The 23,142-nt window shown below is 44.0% G+C and overlaps 1 protein-coding gene across 1 annotated transcript in view; it reads left to right on the plus strand.

The window, feature by feature from the left end:
- The first annotated feature begins 5,015 nt into the window (after positions 1 to 5,015).
- Positions 5,016 to 23,142, plus strand: part of LOC115471363 (1-phosphatidylinositol 4,5-bisphosphate phosphodiesterase gamma-2-like) — an 80,215-nt gene continuing 62,088 nt past the window's right edge. The window contains exons 1-2 of the mRNA XM_030205062.1: positions 5,016 to 5,055; positions 6,804 to 7,044. Of these exons, the coding sequence (XP_030060922.1) occupies positions 6,846 to 7,044 (199 nt within the window). The 5' untranslated portion in view covers positions 5,016 to 5,055; positions 6,804 to 6,845. The remainder of the gene's footprint in view (positions 5,056 to 6,803; positions 7,045 to 23,142) is intronic.

Genomic DNA, 23,142 nt, shown 5'->3' on the forward strand with positions numbered 1-23,142 from the left:
TTCTTCTTCCTTCATTCCGCTAATGTCCTTTCACGAATGGAGTCGCACATGCCTGAGCTCTATCGCTGTTTTCGCCTGTCTCCTCTGCTGTTCTAGTTGTGCTCCACTCTCTCAGTGCACATTTATATTCTTGGAGCCCACACCTCTTCACCTTCACCAGACTGACCCTCGCTGTTCAATTTTTCACTCTGTGGAAAGTGCTGCCCTCTTAACAGAGGCTCAGAAAGAAGAGGTTGACAACAACAGGTTTCTCTAGCAGACCACGCTGTAAACCGTGTCAGCACATATTACAGGACTCCCTTACGGGAGAAACTACACTGGTTACCACTCAAGGAACGCATCACTTTTAAAGTATGCACCTTAGTCCACAAAATCATTCACGGTGAAGCCCCTGCATACATGTCCGACCTAATTGACCTGCCACCCAGAAACGCTAAAAGATCGTCCCGAACCTTCCTCAATCTCCACTACCCTAAGTGCAAAGGCATAAAATACAAAGTACTGCACGGATCGACCTTCGCATACAAGAGCACGCAATTCTGGAATACACTACCACGCAACCTGAAAATGATCTACGAACCGACCGACTTCCGCAAACTACTAAAGACTCATCTCTTTGAGAAAATCTACGGCAAGGATCAAAACACATGAAGCCCATACAATCTCATAGACACGCACCAATACACTCTCTGTAATCTCTTCTCCCGCGCTCTCACCACTCTTTAACCCTACCCACAGACAAATCGTCAGACCTCCATGTTCCCTCGATACTGTTTTGTCCCCCTCTCAACTCACCACTGTTATATCCCACTGTTCTATCCCCTAATGATATCCTGAATTTACTCTGTCTTATATAACTCATCACAATGTAACCCATAATTGTACTGTAATAATTGTACTTCCATCATTTACAACATATTGTAAGCCACAATGAGCCCGCAAATAGGTGGGAAAATGTGGGATACAAATGCAAATAAATAATAAATAAAATAAATACCCACATGGGAAAGACATTCAACATAAGAGGATCTTACTCATGCTCTTCCTGTAATGTAGTTTATATTTATCAGTGCAAAAGCCTTGCTGAATGATGCAATATTTTGAATTTTATAAACCATAAATGACATATTGGTGGAAGAGGCCAGACAAGAATTAATTCACACAGACACAGAATGGTTATCCCTTTCTTTCTGCCACATCTATGAACAATCAATTGTGACTCTATTTCCAGTGTCACTGACCCTAAATCCTGGGACTGGTAGCATTGAATGTTGCTAATCTTTGAGATTCTGCACGGAATCTTGCTGTTCTTTGGGGTGCTACATGGAATGTCACTACTAATTGGATTTCTGTTGGGTACTTGTGACCTGGGTTGGCCACTGTTAGAAGCAGGATACTGGGCTAGATGGACCATTGTTTGTGACCCAGTGTGGCTATTCTTATGTTAACCACTTATCTCAACACTTACAATTAGAATCATGCTATATTCTAATCGTATCATGAAAATCCGGGCTAAAGGCCTACCTGTTTGCTGCTGCTTTTGACTCCTAACTTGTCACTTGCTCGTAACCTTGTCTTACTCTCTTCAATAGTCCCTTTCCCTATGCGTCCTTCTGTCTGTCCTACCCTTATCCCTTATTGGTCCTGTCTGTCCGTCCTGATTTAGATTGTAAGCTCTTTTGAGCAGGGACTGTCTTTTCTTCATGTTCAATTGTGAAGCGCTGCGTACGACTGGTAGCGCTATAGAAATGATTTATAGTAGTAGTAGTAGTAATATTCACTATTTTAAGATTATATTTGAAGACGTAGTTGTTTCAGATGGCTTTCAACCTAGATCAGAGGTTCTCAATCCAGTCCTTGGGACATGACATAAGCCAGTCAGGTTTTCAGGACATCCACAATGAATAAGCATGAGAGAGGTTTGCATATGATGGAGCCAGTGCATGCAAATTTATCTCATGCATATTCATTTTGGATATCATGAAAACCAGACTGGCTAGATATGACCCGAGGACTGGGTTGAGAGCCCCTGACCTACATCTTAATGACAAAGTGTTGATAGAAAGCAGCACCAAGCCCTAGCCTGAATAAAGTCTATTCTTTATTTCTGCTATAGATAAATTGTAACTTTTTCATTTGCTTCCTGTTTCTCTTATAGGCTTACATATTCTCTGAATTGCTATGAGGCATATTTTCAAAGCACTTAGCCTTCCAAAGTTTCATAGAAACCTATGGAACTTTGGAAGGCTAAGTGCTTTGAAAATATGTGTCAGATATACCTAACCGGTATATCAAATTAAAAATGAACTAGAAACTGTAACCTAAGATCGTGAGGCACAAAGCAAACCAAGGGCAGCAGTTTTCAGGACCAGAGCACTGCATCAAAGGCCTCATAAACAGGGCACTGGAAGGAAACCTTAAAACAATCCAGGAACTAGACTTTAAAAATTTTCAAACTAACCAGAAAGGACTTAGCAAACATCTGGGCTTTCTAATGCATTATAAACCCACAAAACTGTACAGCCTATCACCTTGTGATCAGCCATCACTTTCCCTGCTTTTTCACCTGCCTTTTTCCCCTTCAGACTGTCACTGGAATGCTTTTGATCCAGGTTATAATTTCTAGAATTGCCAGCTTTTGCCCATTCTGTCCTGACCCCGAAGGAAGAGGGTTTTACTCCCTAAAGCTCAATGTAGTCCAATGAAAATGTAACACCTTTATGTTTTGTTGATTTAATCTTGATTTCTGTACCTTCCTGTACTCGAAGCTTCTTAGTCATTGGACTGTCTTATATAATCTTGGTTTTTTTTGTTTTGTTTTTTTTCTTTTACAGAGAATCTCTTTTCTTTAGTCTCTCTAGATAGAGATTATAGTCAGTAGCACACATTCAAACGAAGTGCCTCCGTGTGACAATTTCAGAAGCAAGGGGTCCACATTAGAAGATCTGGGAGTGGCTGCAAGTCGGCCTCCTCCTTCCCGGGTCCCCACTCTGTATTGCAGTAGCTACACCACTCTTTATAGTACAATCCATGCACCACCCTGTCAAATGTTCTTTTGCAGAGATGATCTCTAGAACTGAACACGTTTCTGAAGCTGGCGTCTCCCCAGAGATCTGTAGCAAGGTGATATTACTTCCCTCTTTCTGCTACAAATATTTCTCTTTTTGCAATCAGGCATAACCTTAGCTGACCCAGCTGCTTTTTCATGCTGATTGGCTGCCTTGAGGATTTCAGAGACGGTGACCTCCCCCCCCCCCCCCCCCCCCGAGATCTCTTGTATGATCACAAGTTCTTCCCTTCCAAAGTGGTGTTTGACTAGGCTGTTGCTGTCCAATTGTATTAAAAGATACGCTTCAGCAAACTGAAACTCTGTAACCGTACACCGTGTTGTATGTAAGCCGCATTGGACCCTCCAATAGGCAGGAAAATGGGGGATATGAATGCAATAAATTAAATAAATATACATGATTTTGCATTTTTTGAAATCCTGTTGACCGTTCTTCCAAGATTTAGACTTTTGTAACAATATGCCATGTGTGGTGCTGGATTTCTTCATTGTCCACTCAAGCAGCCAGTCCATTATTGCTAAATAATGTTCAGAATCGGTACTGAGGCTCGGGGGGGGGGGGGGGGGGGGGGGGGGGGTTGATCCACTTCCTGCTGTTACGCTGATTGCTTCTATGGTACTTTCAGCTTCTTTTGAAGTTCCACACAACCCTCACCACCAGCAGAGTGAGACCATAGGCACCAACATTTTAGAATAACTGAGAGTGCCAAACACAGTAGAAATGACCCCTCCCTGGACACAGTGAAGGAGCTTGTTCAATATTGGGGGTGCTCGGTACCCCTCGGAGCTGGCTCCAACGAGTGAGAATGAATGCATTCTTTGGAATGATGGACAGCAGTTTGTCTCATTACGAGTGCTATCTGTACATGAGCTTCTTGTGTAATCTCTCTCGTTCTCAAATGAAGCAACAAGCAGGCTTAATCAGAAACGACCAGTTTCCACATCATTCAGTTGCACAGCTCAGAAGTCACAAAAGCCAGTATTTTTCTTGTGCGGGTTGGGTTGCAGGAATATATACTGAAAATATCCTTAAATTTGACCTAAATGTTAGAAGCAGTAAGCTACAGTGGATGTTGGGATTTTTCTTCAGAGATGTATCCAGGGGGCATAGCCATGGGGGGGGGGGGGGGGGAGAGGTGCCTCTGGGGTCTGAGCTCCTCCACTTTTGGCTCAGACCCCCGCCAGCCAGCCAGCAAGTAGTTTATATTGGGACGATGACGAAAACAACAGTAGTATTCTGAAAGAGACGGGCTTGGGTTGCATGTTCTGTTGCAGCCTACTCTGGGGTGGGGAGGGGGGTTGTTGGGACTTGTTTCACGTGGTTCATTGTGACTTAATTTTTCTGATGTATCACTGGTTTGCTTCTGCGCTCAAATGTGCTTTGTTGAACTTTCAGTAAAATTAATAAAAAATAAAACACGTTCTCTTTAAAAGTGTACCAAGCAGGGTTAATGGCGAACTTCTTGCGTTCCGCAGTGTTTTCTGTAACAAGTTACCTAATTTCAGGCTGGTTGAAGGCAGAAGTGAGACATGTAGAATGCAAATTCCGGTCAGTGTTGTTTCTGTGGCTACCACATGTAAAATAAATCCTTATCTTACAAATACCTACCTATGGCTAACTAAGACCGAGAAGTCTCCTAAATTGTAATTTTGGTTTGAATAAAGAGGAGACTCCTTCTCCTCATCTCACTGGATACTGCTGGCTGTATATTAACCCTATTTTTATCTAAAGGCAGTTGCAGATCAGCTAAGCTTCAGAGCGTGTCTAACTCTGCAGGCTGCACACATATTTGAATATTTTCTCTTGCTTATTTTAAATTGTGCTCTCTCTTCCTGGTTGCTTCCTGAATACCTTCACCAGCTCTGGCTTCAGCCTTCTTTTTGACTGGAGAGAGAGCGAAGAAGTCAGTGAATAAATAATCATTTTTGATAGAACTGTTAATTAATGGGCTGTTAATTACCTTCTCGGGGGAAAGCATTCATTTCAGGTAAGGCAGGAACAGACTCTAAATACCTTTTTCAGTGGGAATTAATTACTGTTAAAAAATTTGTGTTGATTTTTATTGCAATGGCTTTTTGCTAACAAAGAAATGCTTTTTGACAGAGTTTTCTGAATTTGTTTAACAAGAGAAATATATGTTTTGGAAATTGGTACCCTGGGTTCTGCTTGATTGATCGACTTAAAATCAGACTCGGCATTCTGTTTCCTTTAATGAATACTGCTATTATTATTATTATTATTATTTTTTTAATGTTTAAACTGTTTTATTGACGATATGTATAATACAATTCAACTTGGATTATTCATGCAACATGGATCAGTATACAAAATCGACATTCCAACAACATACACAACATCGTCAATCACTTTTTTTTTCATTTTCTCCCCCCTGCCCCCCTCCCCTCCTTACAACTTTTTATATTTCAGCGATTTATTATAATTAAAGCATAACAGTACAAAAGAAACTTCATAACTGATAGGTGTACAATTGTAAAACAGCCAGTATTCTGCTGTAGTACAGAAGAATACTGCTATTATTAAAATAGATCAATTTTTTTACTTGAGCAAATATACAGTATTTATATTTAAAAAAATGTCCTGTATAGTACTCTAAATATCCATCCTAAATACTAAATAATAAGACTGAACATGAACTAGATAAAACCGAACTCTTATCACCAGACCGACTAACCTATTGCTACTATTTGACACGCGTAGGTCATTACCGCCCGGTTACCCCGTGAGACTTTACTGCTAGGTCAATGGCTGGCGGTAAGGCCTCAGACCCAAAATGGACGTGTGGCGATTTTCATTTTGCCACACATCCAGTTTTGGCAAAAATTTTAAAAAGGCATTTTTTTTGCAGGTGCGCTGAAAAATGATCCTGCGCACGCCCAAAACACGTGCCTACACTACTGCAGGCCATTTTTCAATGCATCTTACTAAAAGCACTCTGATGTGTTGTAACTCAGGACTTTTACACTCTAATAAATAAAAAATGACTCGGTAATGATGGCTTGAAAAGCTGTAATAGAAAAATATGCTTTCCGAGCGAAGGGACCCCAGAGCTGAGCTTTATTGCAAGGAGAGATTTGTGTAGATGAAAACGATTTGGAAATTTAAAAAGAAACTGGAAGCTCATCTATTTAGACGGTTTATATTAACGTTTGAAGGTTTTAACATTGATTTTCACTGGTGGGATTACTTTTATGGATAGGCAACTGCTGTGTTTATCTGACCAGATGTGCTGTTTATTAGTGCTGGGCAGACTTATACGGTCTGAGCCCTGAAAAAGACAGATACAAATCATGGTAAGATATACACAAAAAGTAGCTCATATGAGTTTATCTTGTTGGGCAGACTGGATGGACCGTGCAGGTCTTTTTCTGCCGTCATCTACTATGTTATGTTACTATGTTACTATGTTAATGAACATGCACTAACACCTCAATCCTTATACCGAATATGATTTCTATATAAATGATGACCTAACAAATGTCACAATCCAATCTATCACTCAGAAACCTGTATGCAATACCATAATGTATTCTTCTTTACCATATATGTACGCACCTTAATGCAATACCTTTTGTAATTCTATTCCCCGGAAATGGCAATCGCCATTAGGGCAAATGTAAGCCACATTGAGCCTGCAAATAGGTGGGAAAATGTGGGATACAAATGATACAAATAAAAATAAAATAAACAGGCTTGTTCCTTTTCCCACTCTTTCAGCTCGTTTAAGGGCCATAACTCCTGTAAGACATATTGGATAGAATGGCTAAAAGGAAGAGCACAGACTTTGTCATGCTGCCTGAATATGAGAAAAGTCAGATCAAGAGGACCCTTGAGCTGGGGACGGTCATGACGGTGTTCAGTCTCAGAAAAGCTCAGCCGGAAAGGAGGACCATCCAGGTTATAATGGAGACCAGGCAGGTGGCTTGGAGCAAGACGGCGGACAAGATTGAAGGCTTTTGTGAGTACCTCAAGCAGCTGTATAAGTAATCGCTGTTATTAGTCATTGGATGGTTGGAGCAGGGACGTCAAAACTCATTTTAATGTTCAGTTGGGTTGGAAAAGAAATGCATTTGAAGTGGACTGAGGTGTTGGTGGTGGGGACCCTTTCCCTTTCAAGTGCTGTGTTGCAGCTACTGAGGGTCCTCTTCCCCTTTGCATTTTGCAGCTACCAGAAATGGGTCACGCACTGCGATATTACAGCTAACCAGGCAGACTGTGCAGGTTGAATCTTTGTCCTCTACCGACCCCGTCAATCTCTTCGTCTTCCAAGATGCCGCTGGTCCATTATTCTTGCATCCTTTCCCCACCTATTGATATTGTACTCACATTTGTCAGTTGTCCTCAAATTCAGTCCTTGGGTCCACAACCCAGTCTGATTTTTAGGATTTCCACAATGAGGTCTATTTGCGTGCAGTGGAAGCAGTGAATGCAAATAGATCTCGTACATACTCGTTGTGGAAATCCTGAAAACCAGGCTGAGGTGTGGACCTCAAGGACTGGTTTTGAGGACCCCTGCCTTAAAGAAACCTACTAGACACAGGCTACAGTGGCTGTTGGGCTTTTTTTTTCTGAGATGTGTCCAGGGGCATAGCCATGGGGGAGGGGCCTCTGGGGTCTGAGCCCCTCCACTTGGGGCTCAGACTGCCAGCCAGCAAGACCAGATACAACTTCAGTGGGCACTGGGCAGCAAAGCTCAGCAGGAAGGCCAGCATTTAAAATGGAGTTTGGGGGCCTCAGTGCATGCACTTGAAGGCCTGCTGCGTCTCTGCCCACTCTGTAACAGGAAGTCTGCTTTGAAGTGGGTGAGGATGCATCAGGGAGGCCCCACACTTTCTTCATGTTTTATATACTGGCTTTCCTGATGCTCTGCAGTTTCTTTTATTTTCCTTATCCCCTGCTGCCATGACAGGTGAAAGGAAAGATGCTGGATCAATGAGTGTAAAGGGAGGGGAGACTACAGGGTGCTGGACAATGGGGGAAGATGGAGTGGAAGATGCTAGACTGGACCACTGGGAGTGGGGGAGGGGGAGGAAGGAAAAAGGGGCGGGCGAGATGCTGGACTATGGTGGGGAAAAAGGGATTGAGGGGATTCTGGACTGTGGTGGAGAAATGGGAACAGGGAGATGCTGGACTATGATGGAGAAAAGGGAACGGGGAGATGCAAGAGGGGGTGGGAGGAGGACACAGGACTGTGGTAGAAGAAATGGAATGAGGAGATACTGGAATTGCAGTGGGAGGGGCAGGGTAGGGAAGAAGAGAGAGGGAGATGAATCTGGATTACAGGAGAGGCATGCTGGGGGAAAGACGCTGGATTAGGTGGCAGAAGAAGAGAGGGAACAGGGAGATGCTGGATCATGTTGGAGGGGAAGGCGGAGGAGAGCTAGCTAGGCGAGGGGAGAAGAGATGCTGAACTAGGAGAAGGGAAGAGAGAAAAAGAGGGGAAGTGTTGAACTAAGAGTGTGGAAGAGAAAAAGAAGGGGAACCATAAGGGAGAGGCCACGGTGGTTTGGGTTTGGCAAGGAGATTAATGAGAGGAGGATGGAAATAGAGTTGGGGAGATAATAAAAGGGAAGTAAGAGGCTGGGTGAGGATAAGAGATAGGAGAGAATGAGTGGAGGAAATGACCTACCGGGAAGGAACTGTGGATGGTAAAGGGTGAGACAGAGGAAGGGCAGGGGTAAGGATGAGTATAGTAGGTGGATGTGTGGTACTTTGGAGAAGGTGAATGACAGGAGTAACAGACTGTGGCAAGAGTGAGGCAGGAGAAATGGGAGCTCTAGGAAAAGAGTAAGAATTGGGGACATGGACTAGGAAGGAGGTGAGAGAAGGTCTGTGAGCTCTTTAGGGTAGGGTTTTACCCTGTATGGTAAAGCTGATAGGTGAAAAGTAAAAGAAAGAGGCTGAGTACTAGAGGGCGAGAAGGAGGGTGAATTTTGAGTGGATAAAGTGGCTGAAAAGAAAGAAAGAAATGAAAGAAAACATTAGAAGTGAAAGATTAATGTCTGAGAGAAATGTGGGGGAGGAATAGAAGAGAGGAAAAATGACAAAGACAAATGGGCAACATACCCTGGAATGAGAGTTAGAAAACCGGGGGAAAACACAAAAGACTGGGAGCAACACAAATGGAAAAATAAAATGCTTGGATAATAAAGTTAGAAAGAATTTTATTTTGAATATATTAACTGGAGTATGTTAGCTTTGGGTGCATCTGATGTCTTTGCAATTTACTCAGTACAAGCAGAATGCATTTTTGTGTCTATATCTCCAGTTTTGCATTGCATGCAAAGTCTGACATCTTAGGGCTTCCAGTTAAATTTTTGCCTTCATATCTCGGTTATTAAATTCTAGTGCCTTGTTCTGCATTTGCTCAGGGTCTGTCTGTGTTTTGCATGTGTGACCGGGGTGTGGTATGTATTTTGCTAGCATGTAGCAGTGGCATCTCTACACAGAAACATTTGGGGTGGCAACAGAGGGGAAAGCTAGTTATGGGGGGGGGGGGGGGGGGCGGCAAACCTAAATGACATTTCTGCACATCATGCCCACCATCAGTCTCACACACTCCATTTTTCAGTTAGCAATATAGGACATGAGAGCCTTCTATGCATAAAGAAACACTGCCCCCCCTTCGCGATCTGGCATTTCTTTTTCCTGTTCCTTCCTCCCCTGGCATCTCTCTCTCCCTCTGCCACTCCTCTGTGCACTGTCCAATGTCTCTCCCTCCCAGACCTCAGCCCTCCCCTCCCCCAGTCCTCCATCCTTCCAGCAGCATCAATGATCAAGGCAGTCTTGCTTCCAGGCTGGCAGGAGGTGAGGCTGCCTTGATCTCTGATGCTGCCGGAAGGTTGGAAGATTGCAGCATGGGGGGGGGGGGGGGGCAGCTGGGAGGGAAGGGAGAGATACTGGATTGCATGGGTGGTGGGGGGGGGGGGGAAGAGGAAGATACATCAGATGTGGGGGGTGAATGGTAGATGAATACACACCTACTGAAATTAGCGTGGCAAAACATTTTTTTGGGGGTGGCATTTGCTACCATGTGCCAGGGGTGTAGCCAGCACTGGATTTCAGGGGGTGGGGGCAGGGGTGGATGGGAGGGGGCAATGTATTTCCTTTCCCCATCACACGGCCGCCGCCATTGCTGTATTTCTTACCTTTGCTGGTGGGGATGCCCAATCCCCGCCATCTGATGAGATCCACAGCCGGAACTGCCCCAGCGCTGGCTCTGCAGGGAAGACGTTGGCAGCCTCCCTTCCTGCTGCTAACATCGTCACTCGTGCGTGCACGAACTGAGCATGCACAAGGCGTGCCAATTGCTCCAAGAAGGGAGCCCATCATCATCTTCCCTGCAGAGATAGCGCTGGGGCAGTTACGAATGCGGCGGATCTCATCGGCTGGTGGGGATTGGGCATTCCCCTCCCCCCCCCCAGACCAGTCAAACGGTCCTCCAGGTATGGAGGGGGCCTGAGCCAAAAATGAGTGTGGGGGGGGGGGGGCAACCCCCCATGGCTACATCACTGCCATGTGCCACCCTGTAGCAACACCTATGGCTTGTAGTTTCTGTGTAGAGTTCTGTAGCAGCCCTCTTTGTTCTGCTTTCTCAATAGATAGTGTATTGGCTCTTTAGGGACCGTGTGTAATATATCCAAGGTGGCCTTTTCATAGACAGAGTTGTTGCTGTTTGAATCCTGGAATTAGTGCTATTATGGTGATTTTCTGAGTGTCATTTTCTTTTTTTGTAGAGTTTTGTGTTACTTCACTGTGTCTGGCAGTGGAGGAACTGAATGTTTTTCCATAGGTGTGTAACATAGTAGATGACGGCAGAAAAAGACCTGCACAGTCCATCCAGTCTGCCCAACAAGATAACTCATATGTGCTACTTTTTGTGTATACCCTACTTTGATTTGTACCTGTGCTCTTCAGGGCACAGACCGTATAAGTCTGCCCAGCACTAGCCCCGCCTCCCAAACACCAGCCCTAAAGAATGGAAAGCTGAATTAGTCTATAGTCCAGTGAAGAAGGTGGTGGTTCTGCCTTCAAAAGTTAATTAAAAAAATGTATTATGTGGCTTAGCGTTGGTAAGAGCTGAGAAAGAAATTAAGTTTAAAATATATAAAGTGTCATGCATGATCTGTGATAGTTATTGCAGACTGTTTATTTAGAAATCCACTTTTAGGTGCATACAAAGACATTAGTTGTCAAGAAGAATATAACTAGTATGTCTCGGACCTGTATACCTAATGCCCCTCGTTCATTTTGAGCCTTTCCAAAAAAAATTAGTCCTGGCTCTACCAAGGCATGTGATTGCATTCAGGAGCAGAGGTGGCTGCAGTGGAGACAGGAACTAGACCTGATGAGAGAAATTTGCTACAGGATATGGGGAGGGGGAGGGTGGGGGGGTTAAGAGAAATCAGCTGTGGAGAGGAGGGGAAGGAGAGTTTAGCATGGCAGAGAGATCATGTATTGGGGGGGGGGGGGGGGAGTTTTGTGGCATAAGAGCTCTGCTTCTGAAAGAGGAGACCATGTCACAACTATTCTCGATTTGTTTAAAGTGTAACTATTTATAATGCCTTTCAGTAAGGAAACAACAAATGGTTCACGTAATATAAAATTATAAAATAAAAAAAACAAATTTGCATGAACTAACAGTCAAGAAAATACAATAAAAACAGGCAACAATTAATATCAAAATACAAAACAATTTCTGTAAACAAATTTAGAAAATAAAAGTAGAAATGAATAGACTCGTTGCATATGCTGGCAGTAAGGGCTTAGGCAGTAATTGCCGTGTGCCAATTGTGCAATTAGCACAGGACCATTACACATGTCGAATATTGTGTTCAATTCTGGTTGCCGCATCTGAAAAAGATATAGTGGAATTAGAAAAGGTGCAGAGAAGGGCAACGAAAATGATAAAGGGGATGGGACGACTTTCCTATGAGGAACGGCTAAAGCGGCTAGGGCTCTTCAGCTTGGAGAAAAGGCGGCTGAGGGGAGATATGATAGAGGTCTATAAAATAATGAGTGGAGTTGAATGGGTAGATGTGAAGCATCTGTTCATGCTTTCCAAAACTGCTAGGACTAGGGGGCATGCGATGAAGCTACATTGGAGTAAATTTAAAACGAATCGGAGAAAATATTTCTTCACTCAACGTGTAATTAAACTCTGGAATTCGTTGCCAGAGAATGTGGTAAAGGCGGTTAGCTTAGTGGAATTTAAAAAAGGTTTGGACAGCTTCCTAAAGGAAAAGTCGATAGACCGTTATTAAATGGACTTGGGGAAAATCCACTATTTCTGAGATAAGCAGTATAAAATGTTTTGTACATTTTTGGGATCTTGCCGGGTATTTGTGACCTGGATTGGCCACTGTTGGAAATAGGATGCTGGGCTCGATGGACCTTTGGTCTTTCCCAGCATGGCAATACTTATGTACTTATGTACATGTCAATTGGAAAAAAAAAGCCTTTTTCCCGTCGTAAAAAGTGGCCTCGGCACATGGCAATCCCATGCACCCACAGTACCACAGGCCACTTTCTACCACAGCTTGGTAAAGGGCCCCTAAATGGGAGTGAGTTACAGAAGAAATAAGTAGATTTCCATTTGAAGGTCTCAGTTGATGAGCTGGAGAATAAGGGTCAAACTATTGGATTGATATCTTGGGAGTCCCTGAATAAAATGCCTTATGCCTAACTTTAAACGTCATTCTATAACTACTACTACTACTTAACATTTCTAGAGCGCTACTAGGGTTACGCAGCGCTGTACAGTTTAACAAAGAAGGACAGTCCCTGCTCAAAGGAGCTTACAATCTAAAGGACGAAATGTCAAGTAGGGGCAGTCTAGATTTCCTGAATAGAGGTATGGTGGTTAGGTGCCGAAGGCGACATTGAAGAGGTGGGCTTTGAGCAATGATTTGAAGATGGGCAGGGAGGGGGCCTGGCGTATGGGTTCAGGGAGTCCGTTCCATGCATGGGGTGAGGCGAGGCAGAAAGGGCGGAGCCTGGAGTTGGCGGTGGTGGAGAAGGGTACTGAAAGGAGGGATTTGTCTTGAGAGCGGAGGTTACGGGTAGGAACGTAGGGGGAGATGAGGGTAGGGAGGGGCTGCAGATCGAGTACATTTGTAGGTTAGTAGGAGAAACTTGAACTGTATGCGGTACTTAATCGGAAGCCAGTGAAGTGACTTGAGGAGAGGGGTGATATGAGTATATCGGTCCAGGCGCAAGATAAGACGTGCAGCAGAGTTCTGAACGGATTGAAGGGGGGATAGATGGCTAAGTGGGAGGCCAGTGAGGAGTAGGTTTGCAGTAGTCAAGGTGAGAGGTAATGAGAGAGTGGATGAGAGTTCGGGTGGTGTGCTCAGAGAGGAAAGGGCAAATTTTGCTAATGCTATAGAGGAAGAAGCGACAGGTCTTGGCTATCTGCTGGATATGCGCAGAGAAGGAGAGGGAGGAGTCAAAGATGACTCCAAGGTTGTAGGCAGATGAGACGGGGAGGATGAGGGTGTTATCAACTGAGCTAGAGAGTGGAGGGAGAGGAGAAGTGGGTTTGGGTGGGAAGACAATAAGCTCGGTCTTGGCCATGTTCAGTTTCAGGTGGCGGTTGGACATCCATGCAGCAATGTCGGATAAGCAGGCCGATACCTTGGCCTGGGTTTCCGCAGTGATGTCTGGTGTGGAGAGATAAAGCTGGGTGTCGTCGGCATAAAGATGATATTGGAAACCATGAGATGAGATCAGGGAGCCCAGGGAAGAGGTGTAGATTGAAAAAAAGGAGGGGTCCAAGGACGGATCCCTGAGGAACTCCAACAGAGAGCGGGATGGGGGTGGAGGAAGAACCCTGAGAATGTACTCTGAAGGTATGGTGGGAGATATAACTGATTAGATAGCTAATACTGGTCAGTACATGAGACACAGGATCAAATCTTCCAGTGTGGGAAAAGCTTACGTACAGCTGCATTCTGATCATTTTGCCAGCTTTTCCGAGACAAACTTTTTACATCATTATATTGTGAGAATCAGAGAAGCTACAGAGCCCAGAATGCAGGGGGGAAGAGAGAAAAGCCAGAGTGGAAAAACTACAGATCCCAGAATGCATTGCGGGAGGGGCGGAGGCAGGAGCGTAGAGAACACAGATTTCAGACTGCCTGGAAGAATAGGAGAGAGGAGGACAAACGAGTACCTGAGCCACAGGAGAGGAAAAGAGAGGGGGCTGATTGGGAGATGGAATCAGCTGAGGAGAGGGTGGAACACCTGAGGGAGGGGGTGGAGAATGAGGGGATGGAATGGGAGGAGTTGGAGCAGGTAGGAGGAGAAGGTGTGGAAGAGGAAATGGAGGTGGGAGAGGAAGTGGCTGGAGAAGAAGAGTAACTTCTAGAGGAGCCCAAAAGTATCAAGAAAAGGATAATAGGAGAGATCCAGAGGGTGGATGTCAAGAGGTAAAGTGTTGACAAATGAGGGTGGTGGATCTTTAAAGCCTGGCTAAGCCGTGCTGTGTAAAAAGCCTAGCTAAGCTGAACTGTTTGAGGCCTTGCTGAAGAGGGCGGTGTTTGAAAGCTGGGCTAGCTGAACTTTGGAGAGAAAGCCTGGCTAAGCTGGGCTGTGTTTAAAGCCTAGCTAAGTTGAACTGTTTTTGAGGCCTTGCTGAAGAAGGCGGTGGGGGAAGGCCTGGCTAGCCGAACTGTGTTTGAAGCCCGGCTAGCAGAACTGGGTTTAAAGCCTGACTAGCTGAACTTTGTTGGAAAGCCTGGCTAGTCGAACTGTGTTTGAAGCCCGGGTAGCAGAACTGTGTTTGAAAGCTGGGCTAGCTGAACTTTGGAGAGAAAGCCTGGCTAAGCTGGGCTGTGTTTAAAGCCTAACTAGCTGAACTTTGTTTAAAAGACTAACAAGCTGAACTGTGTTGCCCCGCCTTGCTAGTGGAACTGTGTGGCAGTGAGAGCGAACTGCACGGACGAGTGTGGAGTCGGAAGCAGACAGCACGGATAAGGGAGCGAGACAATTACGCGGCCGAGAGGAGCGGCTGACAATATTAAACTTTGCAATAGTCTAAATCTACCCAAGACTCTGGCATAGATTAGAGTCATAAGATCTTTAAAATCTAATTTTTCTTACGGTATTGTTACATTATTTCTATATATTCATGACTTGGTTGTTTATTATTAAATTGGAGTATAAATAACATAGTAATGTAGTAAATGACGGCAGATAAAGACCTGAACGGTCCATCCAGTCTGCCCAACAAGATAAACTCATTTTACATTGTATGTAATACTTTATATGTATATCCGAGTTTGATTTGTCCCTGCCTTTCTCAGGGCACAGACCGTAGAAGTCCGCCCTGCACCAGTTTTATTCTTCAAATACCGGCGTCGCCACCCAATGTCTGCTAAGATTCTGTGGATCCATTCCTTCTAAACAGGATTCCTTTGTGTTTATCCCACGCATGTTTGAATTCCATCACCGTTTTCATCTCCACCACCTCCCGCGGGAGGGCATTCCACGTATCCACCACCCTCTCTGTGAAAAAATACTTCCTGACATTACTCCTGAGTCCGCCCCCCTGCAACCTCAATTCATGTCCTCTAGGTTTAAAGGTTTGTTTATTTATTTATTGCATTTGTATCCCACATTTTCCCACCTCTTTGCAGGCTCAATGTGGCTTACAATACATCATGAATGGTGGAAATATATTAGAAAATAGACATTTAATATTACAGAAGGATCTTGGGTAACATGATAATGATAAAACATGATAGTAGTATAACAAGCAGATATTGTAAGACAGTTCTGAATATATGTGGAGGAGTGGTGTATGTTCACATTTGATGATCTTTGTAGTATGCCTTGTTAAAGAGATGGGCCTTCAGTAGTTTGCGGAAGTTAGTTAGTTCGTATATCGTTTTTAAGTTGCACGGCAGTGCGTTCCATAACTGTGTGCTCAAGTAGGTAAAGTTTGACGCATGCATTAGTTTGTATTTTAGACCTTTGCAGTTGGGGAAGTGCAGATTAAGGAATGTGCGGGATGATCTTTTGGCATTCCTGGGTGGTAAGTCTATCAGGTCTGACATGTAGGCTGGTGCATCTCCATGAATGATTTTGTGAACTAGGGAGCATATTTTGAACATGATGCATTCTTTCAGTGGGAGCCAGTGTAGTTTTTCTCGTAGGGGTTTGGCCCTTTCATATTTAGTTTTACCGAATATGAGTCTAGCTGCAGTGTTCTGGGCTGTCTGAAGTTTCTTGATTTGCTCTTTACAGCCGGCGTAGAGTGCGTTGCAGTAGTCTAGATGACTGAGCACCATTGATTGTACCAGGTTACGGAAAACAGTCCTTGGGAAGAAAGGTCTTACTCTTTTTTTTTTTTTTTTTTTTTTAATTTTCACATTAAAAAAAAAAGTCTTTAAAGGCCCAAAAGGGCCTGATCAAATGAATCAAACTTAAAGAAAAAACACTGGACTTGAGTATAGCAGAAACAAGCATTGAATTAAGTTCACAATCTAAATGGCAACTGAAGATCACAAGTGCACTTTGTAATAACACAGTATGGCTCATAATTGAAAGAGCAAAATCTGGTTTACAAGAACTACCAGAAAGCTAGTTTGGGATTTATCAGGACTTAACTTCAATTTATTTGTAAACAGTTGCAAGAAAGGTCAGGGTTTAGGCAATCCACATGTGACCCTTTGTGAAATGGTAGAACCAGGGCCAAATTTATTATGGGAGGGGGGGGGGGGGGGTAGAGAATGGTCCTCTCTGAAGGTGTGGGGATGAGAGGTTCCCCCTTGCAGGCTGAGGGAAGAAGGGGGTGTGCTATGATCAGTTGTTGTTTCGTCCTTCTCTGTCCAGGCCTCCTCGCTTCTCTCAAACTCAAATCCACTGTGCTGAATGAGGATTTTGGTCTTACGTACATGTTGCTAACAAAGAGGTGGGAAAGGTTAAATTCTTGTCATGCAAATAAGTCTGTGAATGTTCTGCTAGAGCTAGGGGATTTCCGGAAAGAATTTCCACACAAAAGGTAGACAATATCACATTTCATCAGCTTGCAATTTGCTGGTCTGAAGGGGAAAAAGATGAGATGAAAGTGTTGGTGCAAAGCCAGATTTTCCTATGTATCTTTACGCTAGCCATTCATAAATATAAGAATGTTTTCAGTGGTAAAAGGAGGGAATATTATTCCAAATTAATTGGGGTCTGAACAGGTTAATAGCGTATTTTCAAAGCACTTAGTCTTACAAAGTTATGTGGAGGGGCATTTTAGAAAGAAACGTCCAAGTTGCGATTTGGACGCCTTTGCAAAACGTCCAAATCCATGGGCGGGGAAACCTGTATTTTCAAAAAAAGGTGGACTTCCATTTTTCGTTTCAAAAATACCATCAGAGACGTCCAAATCCTTAAATTTGGACGTCCTGGGATCTGGACTTTTGACTTTCAGCGATTTTTGAATCCAAAAATGTCCAATTGCAAGCTATTTGGGCATGGGGGGAGCCAGCATTTGTAGTGCACTGGTCCCCCTGACATGCCAGGACACCAACCGGGCACCCTAGGGGGCACTGCAGTGGACTTCATAAAATGCTCCTAGGAACATAGCTCCCTTACCTTGTGTGCTGAGGCCCCCTCCCAGAACCCACTACCCCTAACTGTACACCACTACCATAGCCCTTACGGATGAAGGGGGAACCTATATATGGGTATAGTGGGTTTGTGGTGAGTTTTGGAGAGTTCACTGTTTCCTTCACAAATGTAGAGTGGGGGGGGGGGGGGGGGTATGGGCCTGGGTCCGCCTGCCTGAAGTGCACTGCAGTACCCACTAAAACTGCTCCTGGGAACTTCATGTGCTGTCACGGACCTGAGTATGACATCTGAAGCTGGCACGACATATTTTTAAAGATGTTTTTGAGGGTGGGAAGGGGTTAGTGACCACTGGGGGAGTAACGGGAGGTCATGTCCGATTCTCTCTGGTGGTCATCTGGTCATTTCGGGCACCTTTTTGTGCCTTATTCTTAAAAAAACCACGTCCGGGTAAAAACGTCCATGTGTTCGTCAGGGACGTCCTTGCTTTTTTCCAAGTGTTAGGCACGCCCAAGTCCCGCCTTCGCTACACCTCCAACACGCCCCCTTGAAATTTGGACGACCTTGCGACGGACTGCAGCTGGAGATGTCCAGAATCGGGTTTCGATTATACTGATTTGGACGTCTCTGGGAGAAGGACGTCCATCTTCCGATTTATGTCGAAAGATGGACGTCCTTCTCTTTTGAAAATGAGCCCGATAGTAACCTATGGCAGTTTGTAAGTCCAAGTCCTTTGAAAGTGAGCCCCAAAATGTATTTTTCAAATTGTAAATAATCTTACTACAGTTTATCAGTATTCCCTTCCAGTTTCAGATGCAACTCCTTCAGTTTCAGAGCTGGTGGAGTATTTTCAAAATAAAGTGAGTTCTATTAAGACAGCAATTTCAGGAGATGCCCTTAAGTTTTGAAGTCAAAGGTGTGTCAAGCTGTGATAAAGCTATTCCTATAGATAGATTTTGGTCTGACTTTTATATCTCCTACTTGGCATCAATTAGATCTAGTTTATCGTAAATACACAAGTTCTTATTGTTCACTTGATTCTTGTTTGCCTTTCGTAATGAAGGCAGTTTCTTTGAAATGCATTTACATCAAGGAGGTTTGATTAACAGGAGATAGCAGGAGTGTGCTTGGCCCAACATCTGGCTTGAAGTCAGTAGACATAGTTTATCACCCTATCAATTACATTGCTTTGGGTGTACCAAGATGGTGGCTGCATTGAGCAAATGAAAACCACCTTGGGTGGAGAGGCTTCAGCCATGCCATCTCCAGTTAATCAAACCTCCTTGATTTACACGGTTCTACTACTTTTTAACATCTTTTTCTTTTTTCCCCCCATAGGTTTAGGAGATATTATAATTACCCCAATATTGAAAAAAGACTCAAGTCAGTCTATTTCTAATTAGAGACCTGTGGCCTCAATACCTTTGTTTACAAAATTATTAGTTATAGTTCAGTTAACAGATTATTTAGAGAATCATAATCTACTTAATTTTTCTCAATCTTGTTTTTGCTCCGCTCATAGTACAGAGATTGTCCTTGGTTCGTTAACAGATTTTGCTCGATTAACTTTATCTGAAGGCAAGAAAGTACTCATTCTTCAATTTGATCTTTCGAGGGCTTTTGATCTGGTAGATCATAACATTTTGTTGCAGATCGTAGAAGTAAAGGGATCTCAGGACGAGTTTTATCCTAGTTACAGGGATTCCTGACAAGTAGTTCATACAAAGTCAGAATGAATGACATAAGAATAGCCATACTGGGTCAGATCAATGGTCCATCTAGTCCAGTATCCTATTTCCAACAGTGGGTAATCCAGTTCACAAGTACCTGGCAGAAACCCAAATAATAGCAACATTCCATGCTACCAATCCCTGGGCAAGGAGTTGCTTTCCATGTCTATCTCAATAGCAGACTATGGACTTTTCCTCCAGGAACTCGTCCAAACCTTTTTTTAAACTCAGATATGCTAATTACAGTTACTGCATCCTCCGGCAACGAGTTCCAGAGTTTAACTATTCATTGAGTGAAAATTTTTTTTCTCCTATTTGTTTTTAAAAGTATTTCCATGTAACTTCATTGAGTGTTCCCTAGTCTTTGTACTTTTTGAAAGAATAAAAAATCGATTCATTAGTTCCACTCCACTCAGGATTTTGTAGACCTCAATCATATTTCCCCTCACGTGTCTCTTTTCCAAACTGAAGAGCCCTAACCTCTTTAACTTTTCCTCATATGAGATGAGTTCCATCCCCTTTATCATTTTGGTTGCTCTTCTTTGAACCTTTTCTAATTCTGCTATATCTTTTTTTGAGATACGGTGGCCAGAACTGAACGCAGTACTCAAGGTGAGATCGCACCATGGAGCGATACAGAGTCATTTATAATATTCTTGGTCTTATTTACCATCCTGCCACGGTGGCACCTGATGGCCTGACTCACCTTCTATCAGTGGGCGTCAGGGTTGGGATCTGCAGCTTTTCCCTAGGAGTGCAGCTCTGCCCCCCCCCCCCCAAGCAGTGTGCTGCCGACTGATGTTCTGGGGGCCACTCACTAGATGAGTCCTCCATTATCAGCTGTCACAGCACGCTTAGGCGTGCACATGCACCATTCATATTTATTTAATGGGCCCATGGTGGAAGACCTCATGGACTCTCATCAATGGTGACATTGCTGAGGGGCCTTATAAGGGATTCTCCTGCAATGACTTTGCAAAAGGTCTTCTGGTTCCTGCCTGATGTGAGTTGCTTGCTTTTTGGCTCCTGTTCCTGGGTATCATTCCTATGCCTTGTCTGCAGCCTGTTGGGTTCCATCTTGCCTTCCTGTGCCTTGATCCTACCTGGGTGTGACTCGCATTCCGCCAATGAGGCCTACCTAGCCTTTGGGTTAGTAAGGCAGCGTAAATTTGACTGTGGCCCAAGGTCTCATCCACCTCCATCCGTGACACACCACTTTCCTAATAATTCCAAGCATGCTTTCTAACACTTGGCAAAACCTTTGTAGAGTGCCTCGGGGGGGGGTCACCCCTGTCCCCTGTCCCCTGTCCCCTGTCCCCTGTCCCCTGTCCCCTGTCCCTGATTATTATTTAATGTATTTTTACATTCAGTGGGATTTGAACATGAGCAGATGGGTTTTTCAAATTATAGTTATGCTAATGATATAACCGTATTAATTCCTTTTCATTCATCATTGTATGATGTATCACTTATTATTTAGAAATGCATTCTGTTAATTGGGTGTTACAACATAAATCAAAGTTTAATACCAAAAAACAAAATGCGTCTTAATTGATAACAAACCTGGCTGTAAAGTTAGGTGGGGTTTTTCGGGCCTCCTGTAATTATATGGATTTTAGGAGGAAGGTCAAAAGTACACTGTTTTGCAAATTTGTTTTAAATTAATCTAATATAGTTTAATTAGTAATGTCGGTGTAATTCTGAGAACAATTTCTAGTTCTTCTTGTTGTGTAATCTGCTTGGAATGAGTAGGTACAAGTGGAATAGAAATTCCAGTGTTGTGTTATGTTATATACATATTTTCACATAGCTGTGGCAGCTGATGGCTGAAGTGACTGACTGGGAACACCCTTTAATTATCACCAGACTTTGCTTAATTGGTCTTCCTCCCTCACCCCAAGTGCATGTAGAGGTTTAGTCTACCTAACACAGAAATTACAGAGCCCTGTGAGGAAGCTTTTGGGGGGATGAGGGGAAGAACAAGGGAGGACCCAGGCATTCTCATATGGCTAGCCCCTTTCTTGGAGCCCAGTAGTCTAACAAGGAAGGCGAAATTGTTTAAAAGGGAAATGGGACTTGATATACCGCCTTTCTGAGGTTTTTGCAACTATATTCAAAGCGGTTTACATATATTCAGGTACTTATTTTGTACCAGGGGCAATGGAAGGTTAAGTGACTTGCCCAGAGTCACAAGGAGCTGCAGTGGGAATCGAACTCAGTTCCCCAGGATCAGAGTGTGCAGGACGTCAGACTCACAGAAACATAAGCCTGCGCGGCCGCGTTGCTGATCTGCAAGGGCAGGCTTCTTCATGGAATGTTGCTAGTGGAATAACAACATTCCATGTAGAATCTCAAATAGTAGCAACAGAATCTCAATAGTAGCAACATTCCATGTAGAATCTCAAATAGGGAAAGGGAAATGGGACTTGAAATACCGCCTTTCTGAGGTTTTTTGCAACTACATTCAAAGCGGTTTACATATATTCAGGTACTTATTTTGTACCAGGGGCAATGGAGGGTTGTGACTTCCTCAGAGTCACAAGGAGCTGCAGTAGGAATTGAACTCAGTTCCCCAGGATCAAAGTCCACTGCACTAGCCACTAGGCTACTCCTCCACTAGCAGTATTCCATGTAGAAGCCTGCCCTTGTGGATCAACAATGCGGCCGCGCAGGCTTCTGTTTCTGTGAGTCTTGACGTCCTGCACCTACTTGAAGAGCATTGAGGAACCAACGTGAAGGGCAGAACAGCACTTCGGCTGTCAGGGGTTTGGGTCCCCTGTCAGCACAGGTAGTCGACAACGGCGGCGGCGGGGGGGGGGGGGCAGTTTTCGCCGGGAAGGGGGGGTGACGGGCCGCAACGTGGGGGCTGGGTTGAAAATGGAGGGAGGGCAGACTGTGAAACACCGAGGGAGGGTGGGGGATTGCCTGCCTAGCGCCTGTTTCCTTGATTTCAGAAACGGGCCTTTTTCCTAGTTTTATATATGTCAATGTCTAAAGCATCAACGGAGGCAACTTGATGACAGACGTGTCTAAAGTGTCTGAGCTTGCGTGTGTAAATTGGTGCCAGTACATAGTCATAGATTGTCTGCCATTTTGGAAACCTACACATCTAAATACTCCTAATTAGCTACAGAGGCTGCAAACGTTCAGCGCTGTTTGATTTGGGGAGGAAAAAAAGCCACTAGGGAATTCAAGGGGTGATCTCCCCTAATCCCTTCTGTAAAGCACTTGCACAAAACCTGTACATCTCCGGGAGCAGCTGTAAATCCTGATGTTGATTTCACTGATCATAGGCGGGTTGGTGGCTCAGCTGTTTGGGGAGGCTAAAGTGGGTGGGGCATGAGTCCTTAATTGTCTGGCGACATGCAGAATGGAAGATCAGCAAAAGCGTTCCGTATTTTATTTATTAGGATTTATTTACTGCCTTTTTGAAGGAATTCACTCAAGGCGATGTACAGTAAGAATAGATATACCTTTTATTAAATTTAGATATTAACTACTATCATTTCTATAGCGCTACTGGACTTACGCAGCACTTTACACTTGAACATGGAAGATATGTATCAAATGCCGAAGAATAAAGTGACAAAGAAAATTAAATGGTGCAAACTTCAGTTTATCTATTTATATCTATATCTCTCTTAGGCGACTCAATCAAAGTGGATTAAGAAGTGTCAGTAGATGATGCCTACACCTCTATAATAGAGTCCTGCAGCCAGTCAGCTGCCTCCTTTCTCATCATTCCCACTTGCCTACAGCCCATCTGC

Source organism: Microcaecilia unicolor, chromosome 5 (assembly GCF_901765095.1).
Source record: "Microcaecilia unicolor chromosome 5, aMicUni1.1, whole genome shotgun sequence".
Classification (NCBI taxonomy): Eukaryota; Metazoa; Chordata; class Amphibia; order Gymnophiona; family Siphonopidae; genus Microcaecilia; species Microcaecilia unicolor.